General features: G+C 40.3%; 1 protein-coding gene across 2 annotated transcripts in view; it reads right to left on the reverse strand.

The window, feature by feature from the left end:
- The window catches only part of Cdc5l (cell division cycle 5 like), a 49108-nt gene that overhangs the window by 18963 nt on the left and 10768 nt on the right, over positions 1-19377 (reverse strand). For both annotated transcript variants that reach the window (XM_004653051.3, XM_045156426.1), the window contains exons 6-13: positions 18558-18776; positions 16588-16732; positions 12817-13005; positions 7592-7740; positions 6397-6559; positions 4073-4237; positions 3272-3352; positions 1577-1819 (exon numbers count right to left, since the gene is read on the reverse strand). In XM_004653051.3, coding sequence (XP_004653108.1) covers positions 1577-1819; positions 3272-3352; positions 4073-4237; positions 6397-6559; positions 7592-7740; positions 12817-13005; positions 16588-16732; positions 18558-18776 — 1354 coding nt within the window. The remainder of the gene's footprint in view (positions 1-1576; positions 1820-3271; positions 3353-4072; positions 4238-6396; positions 6560-7591; positions 7741-12816; positions 13006-16587; positions 16733-18557; positions 18777-19377) is intronic.

Raw genomic sequence — 19377 nt, forward strand, 5'->3', positions numbered from 1 at the left:
ATAGCCCACATGTAACCATCAGAGGGGAGAGCTGGAGAGATGACTTAGTGGTTAAAGTACAGGGCCTGCAGAGCCTAAGGACCCAGGCTTGATTATCCAGGTCTCATGTAAACCAGATACACAAGGTAGCACATGTGTCTGGAGTTTGTTTGCAGTGTTTAGAGGCCCTGGTACACCCATTCTCTCTTTTTCTTACTCTCCCTCTGCCTCAAATAAAAATAAAAAAAAATTTTTTTAAAGAATATTAGAAGACAACTTGAGTGTGTGTCCTCTCCTTCCTCCTTGCTGAGATAAGTTTTGACTGTTTCCCACTGCATGTGCACTGGCTTAGCTGGCCCTTGGGCTTCTGATTCTCTTGGCTCTGCTTCCCACTCACATAGAATCACTGGAATCACAGCTGTGTGTGCAACTCTGCACCCAGATTTACAGAGATGGTAGGAATTTTAACTTTAGCCAACAGGCTTCCAAGCAAGCACCTTTAACTGGTGAGCATTCTCCCCGGCCCAATTCTCTTATACTATTATTGAGATTTTGTTGTGCCACTAAAGTACAGAAAAAGTTTGGTAAATCACAGACTTTGTATGTGAAGTCACTTTTTTACTTTCACATCCAAAAGACTAGAGGGAAGCCATGTAAGGAAAGTAAATTCCATGCACAGTATTTATCTGACTAGGTGAATAGTTTAATCTACAAATATTAATGTAGATGGTTCTCAACTGATGATGGTTTGGCACTTTCATGTTAATAGCATCAGGCAGAAACTGTACTTCAAATATTGTAATTTGATCTATTCCAGGCAGTATATCTTTTGGAAAGCTAGGCAATACTACCAAGGTTCAAATCTCAATACCTCCTAGTCAGCCACATGACCATCCAACAGGGTGTTATTAAGCCCTAATATTCAGTTGGTTAGGTATATCTAATGCATTATTAACTTATGCTCTCATAAGCCCTTCAGAACTCAAGGAACATCTGTAAATTCATGCCTTTCATACTAAGTGGAAGTTTAAGTATTAAAAGCATTCAACTATATTCCGAGACCATGGGCTTGAACACAGGAAAATAGGAATCAAGGCAATCCACAACCAAGCCAATAAAAACCATGAGTTAAAAAAAAAAGCCGGGGTGGTGGTGGGGTTTGCTTGAGATGGCTCACTGGTTAAGGCACTTGCCTGTAAAGCCTAAAAACTTGTGTTCAATTCCCCAGTATCCACGTAAAGCCAGATGCACAGTTGTGTAAACATCTGAAGTTCATTTGGAGTGGCTAGAGGCCCTGGTGCAACCTTTCTCTCTCCCTCCCCCTCTTTCTCTAGCCTCTCTCTGCATCCAAATTAATTAATTAAAAAAATTTTTTAAAAAGCTTTGCCACTACATCCAACATATCTAATAAAGACAGGAATGAAGGCGTTTAAAGCCTGGCCTTTCCATGACATTTGTCAGGGACTACTATCTCCTAACCACATACCTCAGTTGTTTGAGTATTAATAGGACTAAAAAAGTTCATATTTTGTCCATGACATACAGTGTCTAACAAATGCTTACATTTTATGGTAGAACTCTTCTTGCTCAATCCTACCTTTTTCAATTCTTCTTTGGAAAACTTTTCATAAGGATTATGCTCCAAATAGGTAATGTGCTCCGAATTGTTGGTAGCAAATCCTACAGTTTTTCCCTTCTTATTTCCAGATGGTTCATAGGGGTGATGTAGAAGGTCATAATGAAGCATCGTAATCATTTCTTTCTTGATGAGCTCTTCACTTTTCTGTAAATCTGTTAGAGGTGGTTCTACATTTAAGGGTCTTAAAATGGTTTCATTTACCTAAAATTTTAAAACAGATACAATTATCAGACACATCTGCAACATATTAATGCTACTGCTTTTCTAGTATGAATTAAGTAAAAGTTTTACCCTTTCTTTATTATTACAATTTTTGGTTTTTCGAGGTAGGGTCTCACTTTAGCCCAGACTGACCTAGAACTCACGATGTAGTCTCAGGGTAGTCTCAAACTCATGGTAATCCTCCAACTTCTGCCTCCAAAGTGGTAGGATTAAAGGCATGCACCATCATGCCTGGCATTTATTTATTTTGTTCCTTCCTTTTCTTTCTTTTCCTTCCCTCCTTTTCTTTCCCTTCCGTTCCTTGCCTTTCCATTCCTTCCTTCATTCTCCTCCTTCCCTTCTTCTTGTTTTTAATGTTTGTTTATTTGCAAGCAGAGGGAGAGGGGTACTAAGAATGGGCATGCCAGGTCCTCTTGCTATTGCAAACTTCAGATATGTAAGCTACTTTGTGCATCTGGCTTTACATGGGTACTGAGGAATCAAAGGCTGTCAGCGCCTTTAACTGCTGAGCCATCTCTCCAGCCCCCAGTTTTAAATGTTCACAAGTAATTTCTTATTTTCTTCCAACTCCTAAATTCTTAATGGTATCAGCACAAAAATTCAATGATTGTATTTGGGAACTATTTTATTATATTCTAGAAAGTAGATGGAGTTTTATTTTAGTCTTTATGAATGAAATAAAAAACATCAATTGAGGGTTGGGGAGATGGCTCAGTAGTTAAAAGCACTTGCTTGCAAAGCTTAACCACCTGGGTTCAATTCTCCAGTACCCATGTCAAGCCAGATGCACAATGTGCTATAAGCATCTAGAGGTGGTTTGCAGTAGTGGCAAGAGGCACTGGTGCATGTATCCATTCATTTTCGTATTTTCTCTGTCCTTGCAAATAAGTAAAAAAAAATATTATTTTTTAAATTTATTTATATGAGAGCAACATAAACAGAGAGAAAGAGGTAGATTGAGAGAAAAAATGGGAGCACCAGGGCCTCCAGCTGCTGCAAATGAACTCCAGAGGCGTGCGCCTCCTTGTGCATTTGGCTAATGTGGGTCCTGGGGAACTGAGCCTCGAACTAGGGTCCTCGGGCTTCACAGGCAAGTGCTTAACTGCTAAGCCTTTTTTTCTTAAATTTTTTGATAAATACATCAGTCATACATAAGGAAACTTCACACTTGCAAGAAGTCCTAAAGATTTTATTTTTATTTATTTGAGACAGAGAAGGGGGGGAAGAAGAGGGAGGGGAAGAGAAAGAGAGAGAGAGAATGGGCACGCCAGGGCCTTCAGCCACTGCAAATGAACTCCAGATGCGTGTGCCACCATGTGCATCTGGCTCACATGGGACCTGCAAAATCAAACCCAGGTCCTTAGGCTTTACAGGCATATGCCTTAACTGCTAAGCCATCTCTCCAGGCCCCTTAATCACAAGTTCTCTTACTTCAGATGGCCGTGGCAGATCCTTCTGGACAGCTTTGTGCATTCGTTTCATTTCCTTCACACGCTCAGCATCTCGTATGGCCTAAAAAAGGATTTTATTACAATCATTACTGTAGCCACAGGGCATTTGGCACTTCTGATCAGGTATATGCAAAGGCTAAAGCTATGAAAATCTATGTAACTATACAGAACATGGTATCAAGACTGCAGGAATCAATCAATCCCTTCACTCTCATTACACAACAGAAATTCAAAACTCTTGATATATACTAGGGCATTCTCCAAATTTACCTGGCCCCATCCAGATAACTACTTTTCTTGTTTAAATGGCAATCATAAACTCAGGAGATTCATACACACACACACACACACACACACACAAACCCTTTTAATTTAAAATGAGCCATGTGTGAAGCGTGGCAACACACGCCTTTAATCTTAGGAGGAAGAGGTAGAATGATCACCGTGAGTTTGAGGTTACCCTGAACTACATAGTGAGCTGCAGGTCAGCCTGAACTAGAGCAAGACCCTGCCTTGAAAAAACAATACACATACATATTTTGAGAAGCTCACTAGGATATTCCAAGTAGTATATAATCACTTATGTAAGTACATATTAATAAGCAATATAATTTCACTTGGGAAATTTTGCTTAAATATTAGAAAAACCTCTAGTGATGTGTAACTGCCACTCTTCATTCTTACTATCTCCTGATAACCTCAAGTGAGTCCAGCACTTCCCGCTCTCCACATGAGCTCCCACCTCAGCAAGTCCAGCCCCGCTCTCGACACAAGCTCCCACCTGCTTTCGAGCATCCACGTCAGCAGCATCTTCAACGTAAGTGTCATCTAGTTCTCGCTCTTCCAGCTCCTTCTCAGCATTTTCTGGCAGAACAATTTCAAAGTCATTCTTAGGCGCAGGAAGGCCCATCAACCCTAAACGGAGATGTTCACGAGATTCTCGTTCCTGTATAAAAGAATTGGTCCTTCTCAATCCAGATACATTTAAGTATACAGGCAATATTCTAAAGGAGTTTCTGAATCAGCCCTGTATACTAGCACACAGCCGTTATTCCAGAACTCATGAGGCAATGCAAGACAATTACTGCCAAGTCCAAAACTAGCCTGACTCAAACACTAACGCCCACAATAAAAATGTTCTAAAACAATAATTAGCTTAATATTAACTGTAGAAAAATTGCCCCTGACTTGAAAGATAATTTTTTTTATTATTTTCTTTTTGCCAATAGTAAGACCAACCAAAACCTTTCTTTGTGATCTATCAATATATTCAACTCCCAATAGTTTATAAATTACTTCTGTAGGATAAACAAAAGAAAAATCTTTAAGATTTTCATTTGATAAAATAAGATAGGCTTCTACCACTGAAACTTAATATATGAAAAACACAAATTCAAGAGTTTCTTCTTGGATTAATAAAACTTACTCTGAAAGAGGTCTGAATTTGTGTGCTCACTTGCTTTTCTTCCAGTTTTTATTTATTTACAAGCAGAGAGAAATAGACCAAGAGAGACAGAGTTTGGGAGCTCATTTTTGGACATAAGGTCTTGCTACATGTAGCCCCATCTAGCCTTGAACGCAGAGATCTTCCTTCCTTATCTTCCATACTACCATGCCTAAGCTCAATTTGTTAAATTCTTATAGCCATTCAACTAGGGAGGGAGGGAGAAAGTGGGACAGATATAAGAAAGGAAAGAGGAAAGTACAGAACATTTTCTTGTTTTACATTAACCTACCAAATCCATACATGAAGTCAGTATCACTGGAACTCATTAAAACACACAATGAATGCCCAATAGTAAAATAACAAAAGCAGTGGGTAAGAGAAAAACCTTAACCTTGCTGATGAGCTTTCTAAACCATCTTGAAAAATGTACAAAAAAAAAAAAATCACTGAAATCAACAGCAACCATCAAATTAGCTTGGCTTTGAGATCTAGGCTGTCCTAAACATAAAAAGAAAACATGAGACTTTAGTTCAAAATTTGAAGTGCAAAGCTTGATTTGTAGGATAAAAAAAAAAAAAATCAAAATGTATTCTTTAAAAAGGGAAGTACAGGGCTGGAGCGATGGCTTAGCGGTTAAGCGCTTGCCTGTGAAGCCTAAGGACCCCGGTTCGAGGCTCGGTTCCCCAGGTCCCACGTTAGCCAGATGCACAAGGGGGCGCACACGTCTGGAGTTTGTTTGCAGAGGCTGGAAGCCCTGGTGCGCCCATTCTCTCTCTCTCCCTCTATCTGTCTTTCTCTCTGTGTCTGTCACTCTCAAATAAATAAATAAAAAAATGAACAAAAAAAATATTTTAAAAAGGGAAGTACACAGCCAGGAATGGTGGCGCACACTTTTAATCCCAGCACTCAGGAGGCAGAGGTAGAAGGATTGCTGTGAGTGCTAGGCCAGCCTGAGACTACATAGTTAATTCCAGGTTAGTCTTGGCTACAGTGAGATCAATCAAAAAAAAAGGGGGGGGGGTATGAAGTAGTAAATGGAAAAATTAAAATGATAAAGCAATCCATGGAGCATTACATTCAGCCTTACCCAGATTCACAAGCATATTAAGAGTAAGAAAACGCAGATTTATGAATCCTGAAGTCTTAAGAATTATCTCCCTTTACTGGAATCAAAACATGTACAGATTCCAAAGATGTATGTTATAGACCCTGGTGAGGGTATTAAGCTTGGTACTTGTGAGGTACTAGAAGACATATTTTATTACTAGGAGTATAACTTAGTGATAGGAGGCCACTGGGTTCAAAACCACCATCACCAAAAAAAAAAAAAATTTTTTTTAAGAATATTGTGGTTTAAAAAAAAAGGATACTGTGGGCTCCTGTGCTTGAACAGTTGGTCCCTGCTGATAGTACTGTTTGGGAAGATTGTGGAACCTTTACAAGGGAGAACCTTGCTGGAGAAGATGAGTCTTTCAGGTTTTGTAACAAGGCTCCACTTCCTATTTGCCATCTGCTTTCTGCCATTACCATATCTAACTCACCACAGAACTTCTTGAAGCCATGAGCTGAAAATAAACCCTCCCTTTAAGTTGCTTCTGGTCAGGTACATTGTTCCAGCAAGCAGTAAACATGGTCATCAAAAGAGAACTAATACTTACCATCTGCTTCATGTAAGAAGGATCACTGGAGTCGGCCATTCCATCCTCTGGATTAATGTTTAATTTGTCTCGAAGTGGAGTTCTGCCTGGGGTGGAGTTAGTAGCTGGTTTGGGGGTTGTTCCACTGCGGGGAGTCAGTCCTTCATTTCCATTAGAAGGAGTCCTAGACAAATAGGAACTCCAATTAATAAAACAGACACAGCACTCAAATGTTTTTCACATAAACTAAGTCACTAGAGTCGCAGAAAGGAACAAAGATTCCAAAACTTCTGGATTTATACTCTACAACCACTGGACCTTGTGGCATACACCTTTCATCCCAGCTCTCGAGAGGCAGAGGTAGAAGGATCATTGTGAGTTTGAGGCCACTCTGAGATGACATAGTGCATTCCAGGTCAGCCAGGGCTAGAATGAGACCCTACCTCGAAAACAACAACAAAATAATAATAATCTACAGCCTACTTTGACATGCCTTAAATAGTAAGATGGACTGCTACATAGATATGAGACAAAGCAAATACACTTTACTAAATGTTAACTATCACAGAGGTTAGGTGGCAAAATACTGATACTCACACATTAATATTCTTCTGAACATTTGAGATTTTCCTAACAAAAGTTGAGAGGGGAATAATAAAATTTACACTTATCATACCAATAACTGTGGGCTAACTCCACAATGCACGACCTATTTACATCAACAAGGAGGGTCCAATGGGAGGGGATAGATAATGGATGAGCCTAAACAATGGTACCAAACTGCCTGTATTTGTTGAAAAGAAAACTAATAAATTAAATTAAAAAAATTTATACAAAATTCACCAAATGACCACTACCAATGAGTTGATATACTCTTAATTAAAAATCAAATGCAGCTGGGCGTGGTGACACACGCCTTTAATCCCAGCACTTGGGAGGTAGAGGTAGGAGGAGCACCATGAGTTCAAGGCCACCCTGAGACTACAGAGTGAATTCTAGTCAGCCTGAGCTAGAGACCCTACCTCAAAAAAACAAAAAACAACAACAACAACAAAAAAGTCAAATGTGTAATATTCACATATTCATAGCATCTGTTACTATGAATAGGGAGAACTCCAACAGGCAAACTGACCCTTTATGGTCTGTCAACATTACTAAATCAAACATGCTTGCCAAGGTTCCTGAGAATCCCACAACAAGTTTATTCTTACAGTACCTGAATGGGGTAGAAAGAACTGTATTTGGAGTCTGTACAACTTGCCGCTGTGGAGTCACACCAGAGAAGTCACTCTCATGCAGTGGGGTATTAAGTCCTCCTTTTAATGGTGTGTCCACATTGGTCAAGGCCATGAGGTTCTGGGCTTCCTGATTAATGAAAAGTTAAAGAAGTGTGTTTAGTAGTTCAGCCAAACAAACAAAATCCTCTTCTTAGTATACAAGTTGTCACTGGTGAGTGGGCCATGGTGTTTTGCACCCAGCCCATTTTCTGTTTCCAGACTATGAATGCAAATTCACAGGCCCAGTAACCACCAAGAAACAACCCTCCATACGCTTCCATACCAGCCCTGCTTTCAGATTTTCCTAGAAGCTGCGAATCACCCACACCAGGACTAGTAACCTTGCTCTGATCCTTTTCAGATCCTTATTCCCTGGCTTTTCCTACAATTGTACACACATTAATTCCTTTAGCAAATTCCTAAGTGTATGATATTCTTAGTGGTTCTGTTCCTATAACTGCACTGTAAGATGTATCAGAGGAGGTCTCAAGAAGCAACAGCAAACCTTCCATATCTCCAGCAGCACATAACAGCAGCCAAAGGTAACTCCTGTATCACACGGAAGCAGACACCCAACCATAAAGCACAATGATGAGGACCAACTTACAACATTTCTGCATTAAATAAAATGCCTTTAATCCCAGCAGCATTCAGTAGGCAGAAAGAGGATGACTGTCGTGAGTTTAAGGTCATCCTGAGACTACATAGTGAATTCCAGGTCAGCCTGGGCTAGCGTGGGACCCTACCCAGCACTCGGGAGGCAAAAGTAGGAGAATTGCCATGAATCTGAAGCCACCCTGAGACTAAACAAAAAACAAAAACAAACAAAAAACTTTAAAATAACAAACAGTTAACTAGCCAAATTTTCAACTTTATCAGCTTATCCTAAGATTCCAAAGGGCTTCCACCACTTGGGTCATCTTTTATACTTGTCACCAAAACCTTTTCTCTTCCCAAAACTGACAGCTTGATGTTTTGCCAGGTAGGTAGGGTTTCTATGTGTCTAAATTCTAGCCAGTAACAAATGGAATAGAAACAAAAATGATATGTTAAGAGATTTTTTTTTTTTGGGGGGGGGGTCTTGAGACAGGCCTCACTATGTAACAAAGGTTGCCTTGAACTCACAATTCTCCTGCCTTCTGTCCTCATCTGCTGGGTAAAGAGATGTGTTCTTCAAAAAGAGAAAATTTCTTTCCCTGCCAGCTAGATGCAGATATGATGGCTGGCCCTGTAGCCCCTGTACCTACAAGGAGACAGAGAAGAAAGCCATGGGAGAGCACAAAACAGAAAGTATCTAAGTCCCTAACACGAGGCTGTCCCTAGCACATTAGTCTGTTTGGTTATCTCTCAACAGTTCAAACATGGAACAAAAATAAACTTCCATTCTAGTTAGGCTGCTGGTAATAATTTTCTGTTATAGTTAAACTTAATTCCAACAAATACAATGACTGCAGGTAACTGCTCAATGTCTTTTAGAAGAAAAAAAATGGCATGCCAACTAAAAATAAATAAATAATTACAAATCCTAAACTTACTGCATATGGGCCTAGCCTAGCCTCTATCCCAGTTTGATATTCCATCAATTAACATCCTCCCATTATTTCAGTCTTCCTTTTTAATAATAGCTTTTCAAAGCTATGCTGAGTTGTATACTTGTAACCTCAGCACTCAGGAGGCTGAGGCAGGAGAATCCCAAGTTTAAGAACTGTCTTACCCAAACATACCAAGAGTCTGTCTTAAAATAATACACGACAGTAAAACTGAGTTTGAGGACAGCCTGGAGCTACAAAGTAAGTTCCATACTGATCTGGGAGCTAGAGTAAAACCTTGAGGTGGCAGGAGAGGGTTGGGGGGAGGGAGATGTTCACAATACAGAAATCAACAGTGTGGCATTGACACAGGATATTTAGATCATGGATCAGAACTGAGACCAGATATAAAAGGTGCCATGACCACACAATGAGGAATATGCAGCAGTCTTTTCTACAAATGGTACTGGGAAAACTGAATCTCTACAAGGCACAAGATGAAGTTACACCTTACCTGACTGCACATAAGCAAAATTAACTCAAACCAAATGTAAAAGCTAAAACTATGTAAATGTAGAAATAGGAGTAAATGTTCATGACCTTGGGATATTCTTTAAGACTGAATGCACAAACAACAATAACAACAACAAAAATAGAAGAAAAAAAGAAGCTGGGTATGGTGGTTCACACCTTTAATCTGGGTACTAGGGATTCTGAAGTAGGAGTAGCATCATTGGTTTAAAGCCAGCCTGGGCTACAGAGTGAGAACCTACTTCAACAAAAGAAAAGAAAAAGCAGATATCTATACCACAGAAATTGAAGTTCTTTGTTTTGCTACCAAAAAGGACATCAAGAAAGAGGAAAGACTGGGATGGAGAATATGGCTTAGTGACTAAGGTGCTTGCCTGCAAAGCCAAAGCATCCAGGTTCAATTCCCTAGGACCAACATAAGCCAGATATACAGGTGGCACTCATGTGTTTGGAGTTCATGTGAAGTGGCTGGAGGCACTGGTATGCCCATTCTTCTCTATCTGCCATTCTCTCTCTCTCTCTCAAAACAAAACAAAACAAACAAACAAACAAAAAGCTTATTAAAAAAAAGAAAGAGAGCCGGGCATGGTGGTGCACGCCTTTAATCCCAGCACTTGGGAGGTAGAGGTAGGAGGATTGCTGTGAGTTCGAGGCCACCCTGACACTACATAGTCCAGGTCAGCCTGAGCTAGAGTGAGATCCTACATGGAAAAACCAAAAGTGAAAGGGAGAGAGAAAAGACAACAGGAAATATTTTCAAGTTACATATTATGTACCACATAAAGGACTACTTCTCTAGGACAAAGGATTTCTACAACTTAATAAAAAAGGAAAGCTAGGCATGGTGGGGCACACCTATAATCCCCACACTCAGGAGGCAGAGATAGAAGGATCACCATGAGTTCGAGGCCACCCTGAGACTACACAGTGAATTCCAGGTCAGCCTGGGCTAGAGTGCCACCCTACATCAAAAAAACCAAAAAGGAAAAAAGAAGATTAACTGCAATTTCTCAAAGTATACAAAAATTACTAATAAGCAAATAAAATAGTTCTCAGTATCTGAGTTATTAGAGAAATGCAATTCAAAAACAGTATGATATTACTTCACTCTTAGACTATATGATTTCAGCATGTCTTTTTACAGAGTAAAGCCAGTACTGGCAAGGATATGAAGAAATTGGAACTGTCACACATTCCTCACAGAAAAACAAAGTGGCATGATTACTTTAGAAAAATGTCTGTCAGATCCTCAAAAAGTTCACAGAGTTACCTAAGACCCAGAAATTCCATTCCAGAGTATATACCCAAGAGAAATGAAAAACAAGTCCACCCTAATACTTGCTTAAGGCAAAATTATTCACAATAGCCAAGCACTAGTTAGAGCCATCCGCTAATAAAGACAATATGGCCTAGGCATATAATGGAATATTACCTGTGGTATTTTAAATGAATGGCCCCCAATATATTCAGGATTTTAGTACAGTCTGTAATTTAGATCTGCAGCCACCTGGCTGAAGGAGGTGTCACTGGGAGGAACTCAGGGTCTAGCCCGAAGGTGGGATGGGGGATTTTAAGTTCCAGTATAAAAATATGCAGAGTGCCTGAGTTCCTCCTGGAGTTCCTGAACTGTGCTGCTGTGGCTTTTGCATTTTTTTTTTTTTTTTACTTGTGGCTTCTCTCTCTCTGTTTGGACCCGTGCAGGCAGGCCATAATCTTCTGCCATCATGGACCTTCCCCCGGATCTGTAGGCTTCAATAAATATCCCTTCCTCCATAATTGTGCCTGGTCTGGAAATTCATCTCAGTGAACCTGGAAGCTGTCTGCTACAGCTTATGCTTACATCAGCTAATGAAGACAATATGGCCTACGCATACAATGGAGTATTATTCAACAATATAAAGAAATGGTGTGCCCACACGTTATAATCTGGATAAACCTTGAAAACATACTGAATGAAAGAAGATAGTCTCAAAAGATAGTATATGATTCCATTTATATGAAAGGTACAGACTAAGGCACTGTGCAGAGACACAGTAGATGAATGGAAGCCAGTGAGAGAGGGACAAATAGAGAAACTGCTGAAAGGTGGGAGATTTCTTTCCAGGTTTTGAAAATACTCTAAAATTGATTGTGATGACAGATATACAACCCTGAAAGAAATCACCATGAGGAAGTTGTCAACAAGAATATTTAAAACCAACTTAATTTCCAATAAATGTTCACTAATTCTGATATAATTTTTCCCCAAAATAAAACAGCTTTATTATTTTTCTTAAAATTCTCAAGTGTCAATAATCGTAGATAGGGCTAATTTTCTCAACCAGCACTACTGAAGAGAAGGGGCAGGATCTTCCCATCTGCCAGAGAAGACAGAAAGGCAGGAGAATGGGAATGAGGAACAGCGCCCCCATGCCCAGCCAGAGCACCTCTCAGATCTGCATCCTCTAGGCTGCCAGGAGCAGCTGGCTCAGGGGGCTCACACCATGCCTACTATGAACAGATTTAGTTTAAGTACAATCTTGTCTGGATTCTGGACTGTGTGGGTCTCTCCATGTATGCTGGGTAAATGGTTAGTTTTTTTCTTTCCCAGTCCACGTGGACAAGCTTACCCAACAATCTCAGCTGGTCTGAGTACATTCTTATTTTGTGCTCAGAGTTCAGAGGAATAAATGCACAACCACAATATTATTCTTAAAACCTTTTGCTATGCTAGCAAATTTCCATACTTACTTGTGAAACTCTGCACCTAGACTCCTAAACTCTAACTGGCCAATAAGACACCTAATGCACAATAACCAAGTGGTTTTCATGAAAGAAAACTTAGCAATGTCAAATTATAAGATACTGTGTCTACCTGGCAGGTACAAAAGACCAATGAAAGCATAAGATGATATCAATTAACAGACATAACAATCACTAACATCTGCTTACTTAACTTCTCTACTACAGACATGTTCTGGGATCTGTGCATTCAGAACTCAGGTTTCAAAAATCTCAGCCTTAAGGAAACGCATAATAAATCTCACAATGTTTTCCTTCATGACACTTTTTAAAACAATCAACAACTTAAAAGGGGGAACTCACACCATAATGTGACAGCATACCTGTAGAATTCTGTCCTGGGAAGCTGGGGTCCGAGGCGTTCTAAGAGCGATGCTATTGTTGGTAACATGGTATTCAGACAAGAGAGTGCTGGAAGCAGAGTTTGTTATGCCAGATTCCTCGGCAGTTTGGCGTGCTATTTCACTTGCTTGGCCTACTTTCACCACTTCCTGGAGTTCTGCATCTGAAATCTGAAAGGACACAATCACCACATAAACATAACATGTTAACAAAAAACACAGACTACTCTCCTTACTTTGTGTGTCTTTAAAACTTCCACAAACAGCCAGGTGTGGTGGGGCATGCCTTTTTAACCTCAGCATGCAGAAGGCAGAGGTAGGAGGATCATGGTGAATTCGAGGCCACACTGAGACTACATAGTGAATTCCAGGTCAGCCTGTGCAAGACCAAAACCCTACCTCAACCCCCCCCAAAAAAAATCCTTCCATAATCAAAATTTTAAAAGCCCTCCCTACATTCTATGGGGGGGGGGATTTATAAATGGCATATAATTGAACGACAACAGCTATATTTCCATACTTAAGATTCTTTCAAACCGGTGTATTTGGGTGACTTACTGATGTGCCAAGAACATAAGATAAATATTTGACCAAAACTATCAACATCAGGCTAGAGGATGGTTTAGTGGCTAAGGCACTTACTTGCCTACAGAGCCCAAGGACCCAGGTTTAATTTCCCACTACCCATGTAAACCAGATGCACAAGATGGTGCATATGCCTGGAGTTTGTTTGCAGTAGCTAGAGGCCCTGGTGTGCCCATTCTGTCTGCCTCGGTATCTAATTTAAAAAAAAAAAAAAAAATCAACATGGAAAGAAAAAGAAGACTGAGGAGCTAGGTGTAGTGGCACAGACCTGTAATCTCAGCATCCAGAGGCTGAGGAAAGGAGAACTGCTATGAATTTAAGGCCAGTCTGGGCTATAGAGTGACTTCCAGGTCAGCCTGAGCTACTGTGAGACTCTGCCACAAAAAAGAAAAAAGACCTTTAATTCTAGCACTTGAGAGGCAGAAGTAGGAGGACTGCTGTGAGTTTGAGGGCAGCCTGAAACTACATAGTGAATTCCAGGTCAGCCTGGGCTACAGAGTCTTGAGACCCTACCTCAAAAAAGAAAGAAAGAAAGAAAGAAAGAAAAAACGGAAGCAAGAAAAGAAAAAATGGAGAGGGGTGAGAGAGACTGAAAACCAAATAAAATATCACATACAGCTGGGCGTGGTGGCACACACCTTTAATCCCAGCACTCAGGAAGCAGAGGTAGGAGGACTGCCATGAGTTCGAGGCCACCCTGAGACTCCTCAGTGAATTCCAGATCAGCCTGGCCTACAGTGAGACCCTACCTCGAAAAAGAAAATCATACAGTCCACTAAGCCACAGGATCTCTAAGAAAAATTTAATGTCACCTCAGCAATTTTACAAATATCCTGAGGAGTATAAATTTTCTTTTCAGGCAAAATAGAAAAGTTAAGTTATGCCCACTACAAACAGGAACATATGAACTAGGAAATGGCTAAGCAGATAAGAGCACTTGTTGCACAAGCATGAGGGCACAGAGTCTCTGAATTTGATCCCCAGCACCTAGGGAAAAAGCCACGTGCAGCCACAGATGCCTGGAGGCACAGGCCTTTGCCAGGGCACAAGCCAGATAATCATTTATGTTTATGCAGACAGTAAGTATCACTGGGGAGACTCAAAACTCATCAAAGTGCTAATAATATGTGGCTATGGAATGATCAGAGCCCCTCCCTAAGGCTTCAGGAACACTACAGAAGAGGAAGCTACAAGAATATAAGAGCCAGAGGATGAGGGTGACTGGGAAACTGTCCTGTGGACCAAAAATGGGTGATATGGGTGATACATTCATTAGCTGAGAGCAGCTATCACTCACTACCTACACAAGATCTGCACAATACTGGGTCCATCAACGCATTATTACAAATGATGGAAAGCATATATACAAAAAGACAATACAAGAGGGATTAGCTGGAAAAGGGGGGGGGCTCAGTTAAAGAGGCACAATATACACATATATATATGGATGTGTGTGCGTGTGTGTATATATATTAATTAGCTGGGCATGGTGGCACACGCCTTTAATCCCAGCATTTGAGAGGCAGAGGTAGGAGGAGGATTGCCATGAGCTTGAGGCCACCCTGAGATTACATAGTAAATTCCAGGTCAGCCTGAGCTAGAGTGAAACCCTACCTTGAAAAACCAAAAAAAGAAAAGTCAATTTTAAAGTTTTAAGAAGTCAGGTGCGGCGGCATATGCCCTTAATCCTTGCACTCAGAAGGCAGTACTGACACTACATAGTGAATTCCAGATCAGCCTGAGCTAGAGTGAGACTCTACCTCAAAAACAAAACAAAACAAAACAAAACAAAACAAAAAAGTTTTAGGGGGCTGGAGAGATGGCTTAGCAGGTAAGGCATTTGTCTATGAAAACTAAGGACCCATGTCTGACTTCCCAGATCCCATGTAAACCAGATGCACAAGTTGATGCATGAACAAGGTTGCAAATGCACACAAGGTGATGCAGGTATCTGGAGTTCAATTGTATTGGCTGGAGACCCTGGCACACCCATTCTCTCTGTCTCTCTCACAAAAAAAAACTTTTTAATATACTATTTTATTTATTTAACACACAGAGAGATAGAGGCAGACAGAGAAAGAGAATGGGCGCACCAGGGTCTCTAGCCACTACAAACAAACTCCAGATGCTTGTACCCCCTTGTGCATCTGGCTTACATGGGACCTGGGGAATCGAACCTGGGTCCTTAGGTTTAGCAGGCAAGCACCTTAACCGCTAAGCCATCTCTCCAGCCCACAAAAATTTTTTTTTTTTTTTTTTAAAGAGAGAAGCAGGACATGCAAAACAATAGAAACATTCACTCAAAAGAAATCTCCTTAAAGTCCACCAAGCTGAACCATGCCTACTTTGTCTACTACTAAAAAAAAGCTGCACAAGCATGAGAACCCAAGTTCAGATACACAACATCCATGTAAATATTGGGCATGACGTCTGTACTCCTAGCACTGGGCAAGGGGAGACAGAATTCCTGGGACTCACTGGATACTTTAGCCACATCAATGAGTTCTAAGTTCAGTAAAAGACAAGTTCTCAAACAATAATGGAGAATAATAGAAGATCCCCAGTGTCAACCTCTGGCCTCCACATGCATGCACACTCATGTGGACATGTACACACACTAACATACATATATACAAACATGTATACTACACATATACATCAAGGGGGAAATGGCCCAGAGCCCTAACCTGCTGACAGTTTCTAAATGTTAACCATTACTAAATCACCCAGGCACTTAAGACTTGACACCATAACTGATACAGGTAAGCTGCTGCTTATTTAACACACTATATCACAATCACTAGACTTCATGTAGCACAACCATTACACTGGAAGATTCCCACAGCAGTCAGCACAAGCTCCAGACACAGGAACTCATATTTGCTAAGCAGATGTTATGAGCACATAAATTCTTACAATGAGGGCTGGAGAGATGGGTCAACAGTTAAGGCACTTGCCTGCCAAGCCTATGGACCTATATTTCATTCCCCAGTGACTACATAAGCCAGATGCACAAGGGGGTACAGGCATCTAGAGTTCATTGGTAGTGGCCAGAAGCCCTGACCATTCTCTCTCTCCTCCACCTCGAGTAAATAGATAAATAAAAATAAAAGAGTATTTCAAAAAAAAAAAAAAATCTCACAATGAAGGCTGCTTCGATCACATTACCTGAGGTGCAGGAAGCACTAGTTTGCTTCTCTTTTTAGTAAATTCAGAAACACCACTAGTTTGAAGAATTGCTGATGGCAAATCAGACTCTTTTTTCCTTTTCAAATGCTGTTTGTCTTTTTTCCTATCTCTTCCTTCTTTTTCCCTGTTATGGATCAAGGGAAAGATTCATGAGTTACACACAATCAGTAACACTAAAACTCATATAAATACTCATATTCTTGGAACAAACAATCCCATTTCTAAGAAAACAACTTAAATATCAAGACAATTATCCTTGGAATAGTAATAGATAACAAAACAGAGTACACCAAGTGACCAAATATAAAATGTAAGCAAGCCTTGCATGGTGGTGCACGTCTTCAATCCCAGCACTTGGGAGGCAGATGTAGGAGGATTGCTGTAAATTTGAGGCTACCTTGAAATTACATAGTAAATTCCAGGTCAGCCTGGGCTACAGTGAAACCCTACCTTAGAAAAAAATAATAATAAAAATAAAATGTAAGCAAATATGTCAAAAGAAAAATATAGCAACTGCATTATGATTCTGTCCACATATAAATGTATATGCACACAGGAAGAGGATAGGTGTTAGTACACAGAGAAATAGATTTATGAAGAAAATTAAAATTTCATCATCATTAAACTTTTTTAAAATTTAACAGAGAAAGAGGGAGGAGAGAAAGAGAGCACGCACGCCGCCAGAGCCTCCAACCACTGCAAATGAACTCCAGACACGTGCGCCCCCTTGTACAGCTGGCTAACATGGGTCCTGGAGAATTGAACCTGGGTCCTTTGGCTTTGCAGCAAATGCCTTAACCACTAAATCATTCCTCCAGCCCTAAACTTATTTCTTCATTATTAAACTGTTGGGATTTTAAAAGTTAAACAAAATGTAAGCATATTTTCTTAATGATAAGGATGACAGGCAGAGATGCTGGAGCCTCAGAACAGTCTTTCTCCCCCTACCTCAGTCCACTCCTTCCAAGTGACTGGTTATCTTAATGTTTCAGAAGAGCCTGCTAAAGACAGGCCTCAATTTTGAAATGAATACAATAGAATAATTTCAGGAAAATCCTGTTTTGCATGGGTTGATAGCTGCTGAGTAAGAATTCATTTAACAGAAATGGAAAGTGAAGTGAGTAGATTCTTCAAATGTTCTCTCCACAATATGCTGACACAAGACCCATAGAAACTCATGCATCTCTACAAACGGGCAAAGAAGAAATAAGCAATGCAAAACGATTCACCTATCTCTATCAAGTGAAAAGATTGAGGAATGCATCTGTAAATTTTTTCATTTAATTTGTTTTAATGTAACAAAGCAAATTAGTAAGAACCTGATGATTCTGGTAACTTTCTGCAGGCCATCTAACCTGGTCACAAATGCACAGATGCTGGGATGTCATCAGTGAGGAAACAGCACACTAAAACACATGTACTATGATTCAAGAACTGAACACTGGAGATGGAGAGATGGCTTAGCAGTTAAGGTGCTTGCCAGCAAAGTCAAAGGACTTGATTCCCCAGCACCCACATAAAGCCAGGTACACAAGGTAGCACATGTGTCTGGAGTTCGTTTACAGTGGGTAGAGGGTCTGGTACATCCATTCTCTCTATCTCTCTCCCTCTCAAATGAAAATAAAGTATCAACTTAAAAAAAAATTATGGTGGCGCACTCCTTTAATCCCAGCACTCGGGAGGCAGAGGTAGGAGGATCGCCATGAGTTCGAGGCCACCCTGAGACTCCATAGTGAATTCCAGGTCAGCCTGGGCTAGAGTGAAACCCTACCTCGAAAACCAAAAACCAAAACACAACAACAACAAAAAAATTAACGTTGCATTCCATACTGACATGACAGTCAGGGTCACATGATTTCTGACAGTTTGTAAACCCATTATCAAAAAAGAAAGTAAAAACCTTGGTTCCTCAGAGAGGTGTTATTTCCAAAATAAGAAAGACAACTCACGATCTTAGCTCCCCATCGAGATCCTGTTGTCTTAATTTCCTGAAATCTGCATCGAGGGTTTGGTAATTTTCCTCAGAAGTGTCATAAAAACCAAGAGCAGGCTTCTTTTCAAATGGAATTTCAGCATTATAATCAACTCCTCTCTTCTTTTTTCTTTTTTTCTGAATTTCTATGCCAGCTGCTCGAAGTTCTCTTCGTTTTTGGAGGGCAGCAAGGCGTCTAAAGAAAAAATGTGAAATTACTTGAAAATCATATACCATAGAACAAGGATAAAATACCCAAGAGTTAAGAAAGTCATCTGATTCTCCATTTACCACATTCTAATCTATGTTTAAAAATGCACACATAGGCTGAAGAGATGGCTTAGTAGTTAAGGCGCTTGCCTGCAAAGCCTAAGGAGTCATGTTTGTCTTTCCAGGTCCCACATAAGCCAGATGTAAATTAACAAAAGCACGCAAGGTACACATGTGCACAAGGAGATGCACATATCTGGAGTTTGATTGCAATGGCTAGAGGCCCTGTCATATCAATTTGCTCTTTCTCTTTCCCTCTCCCATTAAAAAACAAACAAAAAAAAAAAAAAACAACAGTATGTTGGGCTTGCCTCAAAAAGAAAAAAAGCACACAGTAGGACTGGAGAGAAGGCTCAGTGGTTAAAGGTGCTTGCTCTCAAAGCCTAACACCTCAAGGTTGATTTCCCAGTACCCACATAAATCCAGATGTCCAGGGTGGCAAATACATTTGGAAATCATTCATTTGCAGTAGCAAGAGAACTGGTGGCCCCACCCTTGATGCACATCAACAGTCGCTGTTGTTTCAC

The sequence above is a fragment of the Jaculus jaculus genome, chromosome 8 (assembly GCF_020740685.1).
Source record: "Jaculus jaculus isolate mJacJac1 chromosome 8, mJacJac1.mat.Y.cur, whole genome shotgun sequence".
Classification (NCBI taxonomy): domain Eukaryota; kingdom Metazoa; phylum Chordata; class Mammalia; order Rodentia; family Dipodidae; genus Jaculus; species Jaculus jaculus.